The 19,139-nt window shown below is 39.6% G+C and overlaps 1 protein-coding gene across 4 annotated transcripts in view; it reads left to right on the forward strand.

The window, feature by feature from the left end:
• The window catches only part of LOC124377892 (receptor tyrosine-protein kinase erbB-4-like), an 83,568-nt gene that overhangs the window by 31,300 nt on the left and 33,129 nt on the right, over positions 1-19,139 (forward strand). For all 4 annotated transcript variants that reach the window (XM_046837252.1, XM_046837253.1, XM_046837254.1 and 1 more), the window contains one exon: positions 18,491-18,642. In XM_046837252.1, coding sequence (XP_046693208.1) covers positions 18,586-18,642 — 57 coding nt within the window. In that variant the 5' untranslated portion in view covers positions 18,491-18,585. The remainder of the gene's footprint in view (positions 1-18,490; positions 18,643-19,139) is intronic.

Raw genomic sequence — 19,139 nt, forward strand, 5'->3', positions numbered from 1 at the left:
TAGTTCAAGTGGAGAGAAATATCATGCTACCATGTATAAAGACATCCTATACAGTTCTGTCTCCAACTTTGTGCAAGCAGTTTGAAAACGTGTTTTTTTTCTTCATTTCTTTTTACCACATTGCCAAAAGACATTGTTTTAAATTCCTAAAACAATTGAATATTTAATCAGTTCGCCATTTTCTTGCCATTTCTTGTTATACCATTACAGTGATAAAATGTTCTGATTTGTCATACATTATGGTTCCTATAGCAACAGCTTGCACGGGGACTTGCAAATAAAAAGTGTTAAAAACTGCACGTAATTGTTGATCATGCCACCGAGCTTCTTCCCAAGCAAGCTGGAAGCAAGTGTATGCGTTTTTGCTGCAACATAAAACCCAGAGATGTTGGCCATGCACACACCACTAACCCACCAGGGAATAAGGGAAATAAAAAAAAAAAAAATAGAAGTGCTTATGTAAGAATGATGTAAGTCCAGTATTCAGTCCAGTATCGGAGGCTAGTGTGTGAGCTAAAGACTACTGGTGTAAACAACACATCTCCGACTGTCTGACTGTCAGGACAGGACACTCCGCTCTGCTCCAGACTCGCTTGAAATACGAGGGTTCCTCAGGGATGCGAACTCCTGCCACCGATCTACTCCCTGTGCACTCTGGATATGACTTCACAAGCGTGACTCAGGCACCGTCACAAAGTTAGCTGACGTACATGACAGCACTAGACCTCATTAACCGTAATGATCGGGACGTTCCTGCAGCGTGGTGTGCAGGGGGAGAAGAACACTGTTCAAACTAAACCAAGGAGATGATCTTTGACTTTAGAGAGATTTAAAAAAAGAGTACTATTGATAGTTTTACTATTTTAAACATTCTGATTAGTCCTTGAAGAAAAAGGAAGTAGCATCTAAATGAAGGGAAAAAAATGTTGTAGTATTATAGAGTCTGAACAACAAATTCCTACTAGAAACCAGCTAGGAAGCGATTAAGGAGGCCAAGCACTTTTTGACCCCCACTGCTTGAAGACTCTGTGTTTCCAAGGAGATGTACTAAATTCGAGCCTGGATACTTCATTTTCTGTTTTCAATAGCTCATTCAAAACCTCAAAAGTTAACGCCAGGTCACGGCAATACGCGAAAACGTCGCTGACAAATGTCCTCGCTTTTCTTCAACCACTTTGAATTGTTGGATTTCAAAAATAAATGTCGAGCAGTTCAAGAATACGTGACATTTCTCGGAGAAGAAACTAGAAAACAATATTTCGAGATGGTTAGATGATATTTTGTGAAGAGAAGCGCTAACAAAGAGTTCAGAAGAATTTGGAGGAGAATTAGCATTTAATTGTATGTTGTACAAACGAAAAAATATGAATCCGTTCCAATTCTATGTGATCGCATCCAAAGATCCAATTCCAATAGAAGGTTTACAGGAAGATAATTTAATATCCCAATATATAAAAATGTTAAGTATACCTGAGCATTAAAATAGCAATGTTTTTACTGCTTGTCATGCTATGACGTTCAATTAATATCGTTATTTAAGTACCTGTTTCTCAGAGCAGACACAAATTAGACAGTTGTGATGACAAACAGTAAACAAAACATACTAATGGACAGGGAAAGAAATAAAACAGAATAAAAATTTACCTCAGGAAGTTTGTCTTTATGCAAGTCTGTTTTCTGTAAGCGCTGTTTTTCCAGACGCCGTTGGTTAAAGAACAGCGGCAAAAGTGACATTTAGAGAATCACAACAATTGTACCAAAAAAAATTCCAGTCATGTCTGGACAAGTCTTGGACGTGATCGGTACAGAATATCGGAAGAGTGACGTAGCCTTTGTTCCCCTGAGGAAGAGAAGAATCACACTCAATCCAGACTCTTCCTGGGTTCTGCAGGACACAGATGGTAGGTGTGACACTGAACAAACAAACCGAGTATTGTGCTAAATTTAGACTGAGTGGCTACAAGCTTTGTGGACGAGTATATCTGATGTCCATATTGAATCGTGAGACGAACCGCATGGTGTATATCGGGCCTCTTGTTCCTAGAGGAATGGTTAAACCTCTGAAACAACTTGAACCTCTGATGCTAACAAAAGCACTAGCACCGGAGACTCCTTCCTTGATTAACTCCAGTGCTAGTGTGACGAGTTCTGATTTGATTTCATTAGGGGTTTTGTTTTGGCATTACACTTCAGAATCTGGAGAAATTAAAATATTTATGAATGTCCTGTCGTGGTCAGGCTCACCACATGGCACACAAACACACTATTTGGAATGGTCTAGAAACAGATGGAAAAGGCTGGAGTGGCCTTGTGGTTGTTGTCGTTTTTTTCCTCGTTGCTTTCATAGATCACACGAGGTGACTATACATTTTGGACTGCAGCTAGCAGAGAGCTTGGCTTTTTTGTTGTCCTGCGTCTCCTGCCAGGCCTGGCTGTGTGCTAATTAAAGAGGGATTGAGCGGGGACCGGTGCTTTGTCTCGGAGGAATGAGCTAATTATGGAGGAGAGTGCTTGCGTTGTTGTCATGGCAGGCTTCAGTCCAGGCCCTTTGTTCCAATTAAGAGAAAGCGGCTGGTGGAACTGAAGTAGGTGACCACACAAGTGGACATTGATCAAATTTCGATGTGTGACGGGCAAACAGGATTTCAATTTTGCTTCTTTTCTGAAAAATCAGGAGTACAACTAGTGCAGACATTGGCACAAGCAATATGACTTGCTAGCAATGGACTATAGCATTTGCCTCATCTCACTCACAGCTTGTCAATAATCTAAAGGCATCTCGTATTACATCTTATCATGTATTAACCTATTGCATATAGATATTCCTTTATATAAAATTTCTTTTGTCATATTATTTCAATATGCAATTAAAATGATAAATTATGAAATCAGAGTAGATACATGGTCGTTATTGCATTGGACATATTTAAAAATGCAAATTAGACAATGGATATGAAAGAGGTGATCAATGAATATGGTTTTATTTAAATATTTCTATTGTTCTCCCATCATAAAAAAAAGTTGGGAAGTGAAAAAGTGGGAATTAAGACTAAATGAAATATGAAATACATTATTATTATTATTATTATTATTATTATTATTATTATTATTATTTTTAAATCAACATGGTGGGACCCTATGCAGATTGGAAAGAAAATATTTTGTTGAACAAATGTATTCAAATATGCAATTGAATTAAATATTATTTCATTAAATATTTTTGTGGCGTGATTTAAAGGTGGAATAAAATGCAAATTAAAAAATGGACTGCGCTAGTACAAAAGGAGAATAAACGAGTGCAATGGGAAGACCTTTCGTGAATGTCTCCCAGGTGCGGTGTGGTATTTGTCCAGAGTATTTGAAGTGATTGGAAAAGGCGTATTAGGAATTCGGCTCAGCTGTCGCACAGATGGACACGGCGAACCCCAAAGGGTCTCGCTACAACTGCATTCACAGAGCAGACAAAAGATGAGAGCGAGGCAACGTCCGTGCGGCAAAACACGGATGTGCTAAATCGAAATACAATGCGATGCGTAAAAAAAAAAACACGTTTGTATTGATGATACAAAAGATGAAAAGACAAAAATGTTAACTGTAAATACAGAGTTATTAGAATGAAAACAAAATACAAATAATAATAAATCCAAAGATGCTGTCACATCTGTAAGAAGTGAATAATAAAGCGCAGTAAAAACACTACGTGATACTAGCTTAGCCATTTTATGCTAGGTGTCCATGGATTTATCTTGTTTGAAGCTCAGTACATTATCCTAAAGTTCTACATTTGGACAAAGTGAAACTGGTTTGAACAATTGAGAACACTTTATGAACATATGAAGGTTTTGTAGGTTATTCCCTTTTAAAGGTTCTTATTTGGAAAAAAAAAGTTTCCATGAAGCAATCAAAAACTGTATTTGGTTGACAGATGAGAACCAGCCAAATAGAAGGAAAAAAAAACAATGGAAAACAACGGAAGACACTGCATTTCAAAATAATATCTTTATCCCATTCGAGAAGCATGGTGGTGGTAGTGTTGTGGTTCAGGTCTGTTTCAACTTGCTGTTATTAATGGACCAATAGTTTGTTGAACTGAGCCAATGGATCTTAAAAGTAAATGTCAAAGTCTCAAAAGACTTCTGAACTTGAATAAAAGGAAAAAAAGTGTAAGATATATATGAATTGTTGCTGCAAGTGTAAACAGCATTCTCTGGATTTCACTTGAACACTAAAAAACCACACCCAGTGCACATGGAGATCTATGTATGTATCTATGTATTTATTTATTAATTTGTTTGCTTATTTGTTTATTTCTTATTCATCTTTTTTTTTTTTGCTTGACTATGTTTATCCAAACATACAATTTGAAGCCGTAGGACTGCGTATCAATTTTGCAGCGAGCGAAGAGAGATGACCAGCAGGTGGGTGTGCTCGGATGCCAGCGGGGTCCGTGATTGGAATAGGGCAAATACAACGCTCCCCGCTGGCATCCAAGCTGCTCGTGGGTAGTGGAAGACAGCTAGAGCTTCCTATTCTAGACGCTTTGACGAAGATTGACGGCCACATTTTGGATGGAGTTCAGTGGTGGCAACGGGGCTACAAAAAAAAAAAAATGACTGCTTGTTCCAATCACAACTCTATCTTTGGAAACAGAGTTTGGATGGAGATGTTTTTGTTTTTTTTAAGGTAGTGCAGGATTTGTGGAGAATGCAATTATAGCTAATTTAAGCTTGGGTTTCTAAAGTTTTATGTTTTGGTGGTGATAGAAAAAAAAAAAAGAAATATAACACTTTTGTTAGCCATTTTTGAAACCTTCACAGTCACAAAAACTGACGTGAGTTGCAAATGGAGAGTTCATCAAATAAACCAAGTTTGTGTATCAAAGTAATTAAAATATAAAAAAAAATTAGCTAAATCCAAAATAACTGTGTGCTGGATCAAGTGCTATTCTCCAATTTGCCGAATGATGAATCCCATAATTAGTATTAAAGTTAAACTACTGCTTATTAATATTAGCAGTATTATTCATAGTAATATTATAATATAATATATTTTGTATTTAATTTGCTGGATTGTATTATTGTGATTTTCTTTTTAAATTTTAGAAATATTATTTAAAAAAATCAATCTGGCAACCTAAAAATCATCAATTACATTCAGGGGATTTTACTAATTCAAGAAATTAGCTTTTGTGCATAAGTCGTTTTTTTTTTTTAAACTTGCATTCAAATAAATAAAGTAATTTTTGCGTGAAGTTAAGAACTTTACGTTATGAAAGACTCTTCTAAAAGAGAAGAAATAAAAAAACTATACCTGTTGCTGTCGCTGTAAAAAATATAAATCAAGCACCATACTTTGTACTGACAGTGTTAGCAGCGGTGATAACAACTTTTTGTAGCAGCACGCCATTCCATATCATGTGCAAAAAAATAATCCACGTCTAAATAAACTCCCTGTGAATAAGTCCCGTTTTAGTGTCCAAGTGAGAAATTTAAAGTGGAAAATTAAAGAGGCGTTCTCTGTTGCCAGTTGGCAAGGCTTCGGAGCCTGTAAGGCGTGAGGAAGGTAACAGTGCCAAGTGCCGTTTAGTTGGCTGCTTCTTATTTTGGACCTGAAAGCTGTATGTTTTACTTGGTTTTGTCCTGCGCTTGATGCTTCCCAGTGTCCTTGACGGCATGTTTTCTCCTAAACTTCCATCAGAAATATCAGTTTTCTGATTGTGTGCAGTACCGAGATGATTCGTATGTATACGCCTGGTATGTACGTGACTTCTTGTACATAAATGACATCAGTGGTGGGCCGTGCATTTCACATCCAGGCCTTCAGTGGTATCCTAGCTGAATGAATTCACCGCTTAATACCATCATTATGACACTGCAGCTATAGAAACCATTAATATTGTAGAGAAACGCTGTATAATCGAGCACTGCATCACCGACAGGTGTCCGAAAGCCATTACTAGAGAAAGAAACCCAATAAACACAATTCAACATTTTAACCTCCCTGTGGTTTTGTAAATGTTTATGCATTTTCTTTCAATTGTTCCATGCTTTATGGTTTTAATGGGGATTTGAAATGAAGGCAAGTTGTGGGGGTTTTTTTGTGCAAATTCTATGAGACAGAAAAACGTAAATATTTATAAATGGTTAATGAAAAACTACTTTGAACCATTTTGGCTGACCTTTCCTTACAATTTCCAGCTTTTCTTGAAAGGTATGTCTTGTAAATGTCCTTGTAAGTGTATCTGTGCCAAATACATTTCTGTGGAATGAAAAACATCTATTAAATCCACACTACTTGTGTAGTTTGATACAGATACCGTTTGTGAGCTCTGACTAGTGCAGGCTCTGAACATTCTTTCAAAGTGACTTGTATGTAGCTGGCTTGGCTGGTCTAGACGACTGGGTCAGAGCATCTCCAAAACTGCAGCTCTTGTGGGATGTTCCTGGTCTGCAGTAGTCGGTATCTGTCAAAAGTGCTCCAAGGAAGGTAAAGTAGTGAACTGGCGACAGGTTTGTGGGCAGCCGAGGCTCATTGATGCAAGTGGGAAGCAAAGGCTGGCCCGTGTGGTCCGAACAAACAGACGACTTCCGTGGGTTGACTCTGCATAGAGTTTTCGATTCAGCCATGCTCGCCACGTGACCAGAGCACCTAGTCGTTAGGCAGGAGGTTGAAGTTGCTCAGCACATTTGGGAGGGAGGCGTCACTGTCACAAGCAAGTACAGGTGTCTTGTAGTTCGTGATCACCTGGATGCCCTGCCACATGCTCCGGGTGTCTCCACTGTCCTGGAAGTGGGTGTAGATTCTCTTGGTATGTGTGCGCTTTGCCTTTCTGATGGCTTGAGACAGTTTGGCCCTTTACTGTTCTTAAGGCAATCTTGTCTTCGGCTCAGAAGGCAGAGTCTCTAAACTTTAGCGGCGCATCCACTTTTGTGGTCATCCACGGCTTCTGGTTGCATCACGTCACATCATCGACGCACTTGCCGATGTAGCTGGTCACTGATGATATGTAGTCCTCCAAGTTGATGGAATGACTTATTGTATGTCAGTGGCTCCACATGGTACTCGACCTTTATGTAGAGGACCTGTCTGTGTGTGTGTGTGTGTGTATATATATATATATATATATAGATGACTTGTAGATGAATTATATGTAGAAAACATGTATTTAGATGACTTGTAGATGAATTATATGTAGAAAACATGTATTTAGATGACTTATTGTATGTCAGTGGCTTGTATGAAAGGATTTGCATGTAGATGGTTTGTTGTTTGTAGATGACGTATTGTATGTTGATGCCTTGTTGTATTAGATAACTCGTATGTAGCTGACTTGTTGTGCTGCAGGTTTGTCGACTTAATTAAATTGGCTTGAATCAGCGTCAGAGCTGTTGAAGCTGGCATCACAAGCTAATCGCTTTACGCTTCTCCTCTTGTTATTCTCCCTGACATTTCAGCCAGGGATTTCTCCATCCTGTAACAAAGCCATTGCTTTCTTTCCAAGCTCATACTGCGAACCTCGGAGCGCCAGATGCCACACATTGGTTCTGTCAGAACTGTATTTAAGGATTACAGGAGGAAAATTTTGAAGGATGAATTTATTATGGTCCACCTCCCAGCTTTTTTTTGAGGTGAGGGGGCATTATTATTGTTGGATTGGTCAGCTGGCATTGTGTGAAGGAAATGTCTATATCTGTTGAACTGGCAGTTCTCACTTGTTGCTTCAGGCGTATTTGGCAATTCGAGTACGGAATAATTTGTTTGCAAGTGTTTGTTTCCATGAAGGCCAAGATCTTATGCGCAGTCACTGTTTCGGAGTGAGGCGCCAGACGAACGGGTCTTCATTTCACCTTTCGGGTCATTATCGGATCCACAGGGATGGCGAGAGGGACAGAGACAAATACTGCAAGTGCTTTTCTCTCTGAATCACAACCAGTACATAAAGGCATGAGCTTCTCTTCCTGGACTGTGTTTGCATTTCTTCGATTGTAGAAATAGCATTAGCATTATTAGCAACTTTTTTTTTCTTTTCAGACCATAATAATATAATAAGCCACTAATCATAGTCTATAATCTGGGAATTTTGGCATTGAGGTCCTTGCTTGCTCAGAATGTTTAAAGGAAAACTCCAGTCCTAAAGGTTTTTATATGAAAATAGACCAATGTGTTGGTGAATGTAATTAAAAAAGTATTAGAGATTGAGCAAGGCCCTTAACCTTCTGTGCTTTAGAGACACTGTATCATGGCTGACTTTCACTCATATAGATATACAGCAAATTACGGAATAGCACTTGATATCTATAAGCAAGTGTCCACAACCATTGGGTAGCAACCCAGTAGAACTTCATGGCCTGGTACAAGGTTACATGAACATTCTGTGTGACCCAGGATTGGGTCAGAAGTACATTTTGAGTAAAACATCTATACATCTATACAAAGAAATCATGCAAGTTGTAAGAAAGAGAAACTAAACAAGTATTAAATGTACCCTGGTCCTCACTGATGGTTTTGTGCTCATTATTTTTATTTAATAATTATAGACAATTTGGTAAAGGAATCCATTTGGTAGATAAAAGTATCTGTGAGGTAGATGGGCTGCATAGGTTACAGGAGGTTAATGCTTTCAACTTTGGATCCAAAGGTCATGAGATTAAATCCTAGCTACGCCAAGCTGACACTCCTGGGTCCGTGAGCAAGCCCTAAACCCCATAGTTGCTTAGTTGTATGAATGAGATAAATGTAAGTTGCTCTGGATGAGGGTATCTGCCAAATGCCATATACAGTATGTAAATGTAAGTATGAGTACAGTAAATCACAGAATCTGTTAGTGATGTTTACTTGTACATTGATGGCATTTGGGAGAAGCCTACATTCTACAGGGACGCTACACGTTGTACAGAGAGACGTAAAATTAAGTAGTTTAGAGTTAAGGGCCTTTGTTATAAGGTCCATTAGTGGCAGCTTGTTGCTAATAGGATTAGAACTTATGACCTTCTGAATCAGTCTTAACCATGGAGCTATGAATGATAGATAAAATCAATCAAATGTTTTAAAATCCATTTACAATGGAGGCATATTATAAAAGCGGGCTGTTATGATGGGTTAAAGATGATTTCCAATAAACTACTTGTTAATTGCAAACGAAGTACTACTAGCTAACTATAGTCAATCTAATGAGAACTTCTAGCACAATAAAGTCATTCTGATTGCTTATCCAGAACATATACATTCTGCAGTGGGAAGTTATGTACCTGCTGTAGTGTAATAAAGCTTGTTTTGCCACCATCTCAGCATGCACCATGTTCTGCTCGAAGTGTGCATGTGTCGAATCCAGGAATGATCTTGGTGTTAATCCTGATTTTTGCTGACACATAGGCAGATGGACTGGAGCCCGTCTGCACGCGCCAGTCTCTCCCGTGGAGCTGGTCGCGTGTTTGATCACGGAGCTCGACTCAAGCCAAGTTCACCACTGATATCTGAAGTGGTACCAAGCTGTTTTGGAAAATGTTCCTGTCCATGTGGGTGTCATGTGGGAGTCATGTCCATGTGGGATCATTTATGAATAATTGATTAAAGGAAGCTCTGCCTTCGAATTTCCATTTGGGGGGGGCGCTGCAACAAATGGATACGGATTCAACAATGGTATCCTGGAATCCAAAGTCAATATTTACTCAAGGATTAGGCAGGTAGCAACAGTGATACTAATGTAGGTGAGATGAGGAAGCCTGGGGTGCAGTGGGTCAGCGTTCCAGTTCGTCACAATACTGTTTAAAAGGGTTGAGGTCGGAGCTCAAGAGCAGGAGATCTTTCACTCCAGCTCATGTAAAGCATATCTTCATCGAGCTGCCTATGTGCACAGGGTTTGGGGGTTGAACTGAAGGGAAAATCTCAAGCTACCGCTTCCAGAAAAATCCTATACAATTGTATAGTTTTTATAGTAATTTAGAGTTTTTAGAGTTCAACAGCTTTGTAGTAACAATATGGTGAAAAATTCATATGGTGGAAATTTCAGGTGTCGCGATACTTTTGTCCATAAAGTGAATATTAATTAGACGTCATGGTTTTTATTCAAAATATGTAAACCCGCCCCTCACTTGAGCTGATATCATACGCAAAAAGACTCGACTATGAACTGTGGAGAGGCACAAAAACGCATTTTTCTTTTTTTTTAGTTGATTTGCTCGTCATGTTTATGGACCAAACTCGTTCTTTCATGAAGAGAAGAAGGGATCCCCGTCCTTGATCTGGTTTTCTGGGTGTGTTTCTAAGGACAGAATGAGGGCAGTGATGAGTCTCATTACACATAACGTATTTCAGTTCCCTACTAAGTTACTATACATTGACACACACACACACACACACACAGTAGTCTGGAAACTGTTCAAAGACCAACTATCGCACTTTTTTTTTAAACAGCAAGAGGCAAGGACTCTAACTCTCTCTCTTTCTTGCTCACTCTGTGTATGTGTTTGTGTTTGTGTGTGTGTGTGTGTGTGTGTCAGGTAATTTATTCTTGTCACTGGGTTCACTGTAGCTTTGGGAATGATACTAAACTGTCTCCAGTACTACTGCCACTAATTTAAAACACTCTCTCACTGACTCAAAGCACTAAACCATTGGGAAAACACACTCACACACTCACACACACACACACACACACACACACACACACACAAACACACACACAGGCAGCTAACAAACCCTACAGAAATTTGTAATTATATTCATTCATAATGCCAGGAACTAATTAACCAGGAATCTCAAGGAATCAGCTACGTAGATGGAGGAATCAATAAGGTTGATAGGCAAATCAGTTAAATAGAAGGAGGAATCATTAAGGTTGATGGAGAAATCAGATGGATGGAGGAATCAATCAGGTTGATTAAGAAATCAGTTATGTATATGGAGGAATCAATCAGGTTGATGAAGAAATCAATCTGATAAATTTGATGCATATCATTTGCATATTTGACTCAGTGTTTTCTTTCTATTCATTTATTTGTCTATTCATTTATTGTATTCTCTTTTATATAAAATGAATCTTTAAATGCGACTGAGCACAGTTGCTCGAGAAAGAGAAAGATCTATCGGACAGCACTAACACACGGAGTTGAAAAAGTTCCAGATACTTTGGCTTTTGTCTTTTTTTTTTTTTGCGCATGATAATGGGGGGGACTTGGCCTAATTGAGGCACCATATGCATACTGAGACGGCTACGCTTGGCGAAAGAGTCACTGGCTGAGAGAGAGACGGGCACCATCCACTTATCAGCAGACATTAGGATTGGATTCACACTGATAACACACAGATTAGACAGTGACAGAAGGAGATAATGGTTTTCCCAGATCACTATCGATGCCTACAGACAGGTGTGACGGAAACCACACCGTGCCCAGATGAAGATTGGAGATTGGAGCCGACGTCGTCTTGAAGATGTGATTGGGGGTTATATTTTGTACAAATAGCTACTACATGAAGAATTCCTCGATCGAGTTAATTCATTTAACCACCTTCCTAATTGTTTTACCAAATTACCAAAATGACTTCATCTATCTAACATCTATCTTATTCGTCCATCCAGAAGAACACGTTTTGCTCACGTCAGTCTGTCAAACATCGGTGCTTCGTTTTTATTTTTGTCATTTCCATATTTCATAGATGCTTGGCAAATGTTTGCCGTTGTGATGAGTCATGCATTAACGTTGAACGTCTCCTTTTTTCTTCCTTTATCTCCCTACTGTTTCTTCTATTGACAACATCAACATCTTCCTGTACCGAATTGGTTTATTCGCTTAAAACATTGATTCCTTCATCAACCCAATTGACCTCCAGGTGTTTAGGTCTTCCTCCATCAACCAAAACTAATGGTGACCCCATCGATGTAATAGATTCTTCAATGATTCTCTCATCAAACCGATTGATTTCCTCCATCCTCATTTAAATTGTTGACCCTTATTGACTCCTCCATGTATGTGATTGATCCTCTAGTGAAGCTCATTAATATCTTCATCACCAACCTGGTTGATTATTTGATTTCTCCACCAACTGACTTAATTCTCTAAATTTGCCTTAATAATTCCACCTAATTAGTTCCTCTGTGTATAAATATATAAAATAAGAAAGTGAATGTGACCAGAACGAGATAAAAATTTTTGCCAACACCAGAAAGAAGTCCTGAGTGGTGCTCAGGGAGCCGATCTAAGCAGGAACATTCCGGAGCAGAACAAAGAAAAGTACCACAAAGGAATGGAGAGCCCCAAGACAGCACGGGTATTTGATTCATTTTTAAAGAGAAGCGACTTTGTTGTATTTGAAACCATTCTCCGCATGCGAGGGCTCATTGAACTGTCCAGGCACACAAAACACGTCACGCCGAGCCACCCTCGGACAAATCATCCGTGATGTGCTTTTTTTTTTCTTCTGGATGTTTAACAGACAGATTGGGCTGCAGTTTGGGTCATTTCTTTGTGGGTCCTCTTGACGTTTGCTTTGTGTGGCGTGATGGCACTCCGGGAGCGATAAGCTCGAAGGAAAGGAGCATTCGGAGTTCACGAGGCACGAAAATAGTTCTTGTAGTCTCTAGTGTGGGAATAGTGAATGTTTCGTTTTTGTTTAGTTTTTTTAATTCACATTTCTCGTGATTTTTTATTCTTGTGATTGAAGGTCGCTGCAGGAGATATCATAGTGACAATTGACATATATAGCAAAGGAAATGAAGCACCGCAGTTTGACAGATTGATGTGAGCAAGATATGTCCTATGTTCTGGGGAAAAAAAAATTCTGAAATCCCTCGCCTACATTCCAGACCCCCCTGCGAAGTGGCAACCTAATATGTATACAGTACAGTATACAGAATACATGAATAGCTTTATAAACCTTCCCGAAGTAAAACAGATTGTCTTTTATTTGGTCTAAACATGCAAACACGAGAGAGCTTGAGATGAGTTTGTAGCAAATGCTAAATACAGATATGCGTGCTTCTAGCATGCTAGCAAAGGTAAATGGGCTAAATCATAAAATCCGTGACCTAACTATGCTAACGTAGCCACTGTTACATCACAGCGCTCTAGAATTCTGCATTCTGATTGGATGGAAAGTGGTGGCTCCCTGACAACAGCTCTTCCGATAGGTCAATTTTTTAGGCTAGAAAATGCTAATTTTCCCGCAATTACCCAGCGATACAGCGACAAATCCGCAAAACAAAATACGATATGCTCCATGTAAAAACCCGCGTTACAGTAAAACCGCGAAAGCTGAACCGCGATGTGGCGACTTTAGTGCAGATTTGATTTAATAGATTTAATAGATAAAATCGGGAGTATAAGGTTCCCTGGTGGTCTAGTGGTTAGGATTCAGCGCTCTAACCACCGCGGCCCGGGTTCGAGTCCCGGTCAGGGAACCGACCCCAGCCATTAGGGTTGCACAAGCCAGTTGGGGTTGTATTAGGAAGGGAATCCAGCATGCCAAAGCGAACATGCGGATCACGAATACGGATGATCCGCTGTGGCGACCCCTAATGGGGGAAGCCGAAAAAAAGTTTTTCGATAAAATCGGGAGTATGCAAATGGCAGTATTAATGCAACACAAAGAAACGAAAAAATTGTTTGATTAGCCCACGTTTTCTATCCCAATTTTTAAACCATAGACTCAAGTGTTTGTTTGTTATGGAAAAATAATCTTTTGCATTGGACAGATATGAAATCCAGCTACCAGTCAGGCTCTCGTATTTTTCTCTCGCACACACACACACACACACACACATACTGTACACACTATTTAATTCTAGCCCGATTCTTCCTCATGAAACATGACTGACAGCTCTGCTTATGTATGTGCTCAGGGAGTTCCAACACCATGAGCTTTTCTTCTGCTGACTTCGCCATGGAAATATAAATGAAGGGTTGAAAATGTGAAAACGGTGGTTGAAAAGAAGGTTGGAAGCACACAACTCAGAACTGCTCCAATAAATGGAAATAATTCCCGCATTTGATTTTTTTCATTGTCTATATAAACGTCCGTTAAGAGCTTAATGAGATCATGGTTGGAAGAACATGTGATGGAGACACCTTCTCTGGGCTGCAGTTGGCGCTGTTCAAATTGCACGAGCTTTTGATTGAATGTCGTGCTGGAACAGGCTTGGGGTTTGTAGATCGAGTGAAAGATGTACATCCTTGGATACGCATTTTTTGGTGTGAATCATCTCTTTATGGCATACGCTGAATGGTCTGGGGTTGTTTCGGAGAAAGGAAGGGTGAAGACCTTTTCCCTTTTCCCATGAATCTCAGCTGAATCTTTGTGCTCATTATGCATTTTCCAATCACATGTGTTTTAGTTCTACCTAAATATTTCTCGAAGCTGAACTCGTAATATGAAAGACAACATTTGCGAGCAAACGAGCGAATATTGTTCTCCCTCGTTTCTTCTTTTCTTTTCTCTCTCTTGTTCTTTCCTTTCCTCAGATATTTCTGACACCAATACATTTCATTCAAATGATAATAAAGTGTCGTGATTAGCCCGAGGTTATTCAGACTTTCATGTTAGATCGGATTTGAAAGGTTGAAAGGATGAATGAACTTGGGCTAATCACACCGCTTTGATGAGCAGCTATTAGCCCCCAAAATTGCTCATTTATATAAAACGGCGGCGAACATGTTGTAAAACTGTGGCGCGGTCCGCAAGGGGTTTAATTCGGTGATTATACATTCAGAGTTGGGGCCAAATTTATATGCAGAAGTGCAGCGAGCCTTGAACACGCCGTGATATTTAATAGCGTGAGCTTGAAGGTCAGTTAACTTGTAGCTACTTTTTTTTTTTTTTTTTTGTATTTAACATTCTTTTGGAGATTTGATACACTCGATGGACAAAAGTTTGTGTATACCTGAGCTTAATACTGTGATTTTCAACATCTGATTCCAGTTTGACTCCTAGTTTGCTATTACAATACACTACACTTTTTTATGGGAAGATGTTGGACTGGATCTTTTAGCTTGTCAGGTACTGATGTAGGTGAGGTGATGAGTCTTGGGGGGGCAGTGTGCCAGTGTTCCAACTTATACCAAAAGGGTTGAGGTCTATGGCAGGAGATCTTCCACTCCAAACCATATAAACCATCATCATGGACCTTGGCTTTGCAGCATGACAATGCTCAAGGTTCAAGTGAAGTGAAATTTTATACTTTTTCATCCAAAGACAATTGTGTGCCTCCAACGTTGTGGGAACAGTTTAGTTTAGGGAGGAACCCCACATGACTGGAAAAGACCGATGTCCCCATCCCTCTGCCTATAGCATATATTTTGTCCTTTAGAACCTTTTGTTTTTAGCAGACAAAACAAGCCAGTTTACCGTAAATAAGTCAACAGATATGTGTGCTTATAGCATGCTAGCAACGGTAAATGGGCTAAATCTGTTACATCACAGCGCTCTAGAATTCTGCATTCTGATTGGATGGAAAGTGTTTAGTCGTTTGATACAATGTTTGAACTTCTATAATTGGAGATATTATGATGTTTACTGTACATCATTAGACCACATTCTGGCTGCGCTGTGACTATTCTGTAGGAAATCATCTGAACATCAATTGTGAGAGAAAAAAAAAAAAAAACACCTTCAACTTGACCTTTGCTTTTTCCAGTGGCGCTCTGTGCACCAGCCAAACGTTTTCCGCCGAATAAGCGATCGGGATTTGACAGCATGCCTCGAAATAATTCAATTTAGCACTCCGTGTACTGAATTATGCTAAGCAACTTCCTGATCGCAGCGCCTGTAATGACCTTGTCAAAACTACTACTACGTGTTTGCAAGCTTGTGCCGTTGCCATAGCTTTATTAGATTTATCTTTTCACTGCTTAACGCTCGTGCGCTGGCTGATGAATAATCCCTGAGCACTTAGCCATGACTTCTCTTTTTTGTTTTTTTTTCTTTCTTGGTTTTACGGCTCAGGAGCCAAGACTTGAGACAAGGAAGAAAACTTGCGTGCATCGTTGCAGCCGTTCATTCAAAAATTTTCGTATTCTCATCATGTTTTTACTATAAGAGAAATAAATGAGTTTTTCCTTCTTTCTTCTAGTGTGATGCAGATCTTCTCAAGTAGCTTCTTTATACACAGTGATACATTTGTGTTTGTGTGTGTTTGTGTTTGTGTGGTGGCCTGGGAAAGCCTTAACATGAAAATGTTGACATTTTCTACTATTTTTGCTTTTTTTTTTTTATCCGAAAATATCCTCCATTACTCATCCACGGCTCTGCCACCAGAACCGCTGACACTCGAAATCCACAGCGATCAAACTTCTTCACTCTGATGAGACCCTCATTTAATTCTTTGGCCTTAGAAACAATGAAAATAACTTTCACACAATGAAACATGGTGGTGGGAGTATCACATGAATCACCTGACCATATGTGATTCTATTCCAAACTGTTACCACAAAGTTAAAGACGCACAAGCGTACCGGACGTCTTCAGATACAGTAGAATGTAATTTTCCTTTCAATTGAACCAGGTAACCCCCAAACCTGTTGCACAAAGCCAGCCAGAAGATATACGTTACATGGTTTGGAGTGGTACATCTCCTGCTATAAACCCTATTGAACACCTTTGGGTTGAATGTGAATGCTCACTGTACCCCAGGCCTTAGCTACATAACAAATCTCCACAACCACATGGTAAAATCTAATGGAACATCTTCCCAGAAGAAGGAAGGGGATGGTTAATGTAAGAGCAAATAGGAATAAAAGTATATAATTCCAATCCTGGATTTTCTGTGACCTCTGCTGCTAATAAGAATATGGTTTACTGGTGCTGTAATGGTCCATAAAAGTCATCATGTCATCTTATTTACGTCTCTCATCTGACTGTTGAAGATAATTATTATTGACTGGTGCGATCATAAGGCGAGGTGCATTTGTATGATTAAAGCCATCCTGGAGCCATTTGTTTGCATCAAGGTTGTGGACGCCATTGATTCATAAAGACGGTTTCTTTTATTAAGGCTTGAGAAACCAAGACACACACACACCAACATACAAACAAAATGAATGGTGAACAAGGACTTTAGATCAGAGCAAAAGTTTGTCTATCATGCTGAAACTGTACACTTAGGATGGATAGACATGTTTGAGTACAGTTGTATTTTTTTATAGTTTTTATAAAACACTCACTGTGATGGTATAAGGAAGGAACCGTGAGAGGAACCAGACTTGCATTTACATTCACGGAATTTGGCAGACATTCATATCCAGGGCAACGTACAATTATTTATTTCTACAACTGGGCAGTTTCAGTTTAAGGGCCTCGTTTAATGGCCCAGCAGTGGCATCTTATTGGTGGTGGGTTTTAAACTTATGACCTTTTCATCAGAAGTCCAACATCTTAACAATTGAGCCTCCCTTCCCCACTTAAAAAGGGAACTCATTGACATGGAACCTGTTTTCATCTGGGTGACACAAATGTTCCTCTAACATTGTTCCCTCATTGTTAAGGCAATTAGCTGTTCACTGATTTAAACATTAATTACAGTCCATGTAAATACTGTCCAAATCCATCTTCATGGTTTCTACATCCAGAGTAACCTCAGGGATCATTAGGCAGTTAATGTGAAGCAGTGAGTGGTTTCCAATGGAGGAGAACTCCATCAGGGTGGATCAGGCATGTCTGGAAAGCAGAAGGTGGCAGAATTGGTGGGACCTCTGGAAAGAGAAAGAGAGAGAATATTAGAATATTATCCTGACACATTCCTTGAACTTTAGGATAATTCGTAGATGCAGGTGGTGGAACTGATCTTTTAAAGAAAATTCACGGACCATTATAGCCCCTATTTCCTCTTTTATTCCCATTCATGCAATGTCATTTCCATTTTTTGGCCACTCCAATGCTAGTCTAGGCCATTTTGGCACCAACCCATGTGGACTTTTCCACTTTATTGTTGTGAATAGCGGTTGTTGAGAAGACGAAGCTTTTGGTGTGTTCCGATAGACTCATCGAGGGGTTGCAGCACGGACGGCTGCCAGTTGGCGCACGGGGGGAACGGCGCTGTACTGTACGGAAGCGTGTGGCGTTCAGATGGGATTCGTCTCTCACTCTGTTTACTGTTTAACAGTGTCGATGAGCACATCGATACCGGGGATGGAATTGATCTTGACACATGCGTACAGACTCGCACACCCTCTGTGGCGTTCTGCTGTAGGCCAATGATTGAGCAGATGGTTCTGGCCAGCCTGAGTTAGATGTGTGGTGCATAAAAAGGAGTGTGTTTAATTAAATGTCATATCAAGCAGAGAAGAATTCTATAGACCGTAAAAAAAAAAGCCTCAAGACAGTTTTCTTTTTTTGTTTTGATGAGCACGTAATACATAAGAAATAAAGCACTATTTTCCTTTAACAGCATTTCTTTGATTGAATGAATTTCATGAAATTTGCAATGTTGCAATGGCATGTGTGAAAAGAATTCCACATATTTTCCAAAAGGATCTTCTGTGTTTTTTGTTTTTTTTTGCAGTGTGTGAAGGCACCGATAACAAGCTCAGCACCCTATCAGACCAGGACCAGCACTACTACACGCTACGCAAGTTCTACGAGAACTGTGAGGTGGTGATGGGAAACTTGGAGATCACCAGCATCATGCGGAACCGCAACCTAAACTTTCTCAAGGTGAGTCCCACCAACATGCTAATACATTATAAACATAAATTATATTCAACCAACATACAATACGATTGGCATGACCTAAGCTTTACCAGTAGGTCTCCCTGGCCTCTGTCCAAGCTCTAAAAACCATGAACTTTTTCAAGACTATAGTGTGATGCTTACAAAGAAAAGGTACAAAGGGGATTTGAATCAAAAGAGCAGTCAAAATGCTGGGCCATCTTTAATGGAGCGTGACCCACTTTGGCTGTCCTTGAGGATTTTGCTGAGACTGAAACACAGACTGCTGTTTGAGCAGCGACGTTGATATTCTTACCATGATCCCAGGAGATGGTTGCAGCTTCCGCAGCTTCGACTGATGACAAAGCAGGAGCACTTTTTCAGCCTGAGTAAAATCGAGTGATCATGAAGCTTAATGAGGTACTGTATGTAGACTTAAGCTGAAGACTTTCGGTGGTGTCATCCATTGTGAAAAGAAAAACTCGGTAAAAATTTGTAGAATC

This window comes from Silurus meridionalis, chromosome 24, assembly GCF_014805685.1.
Source record: "Silurus meridionalis isolate SWU-2019-XX chromosome 24, ASM1480568v1, whole genome shotgun sequence".
Lineage (NCBI taxonomy): Eukaryota > Metazoa > Chordata > Actinopteri > Siluriformes > Siluridae > Silurus > Silurus meridionalis.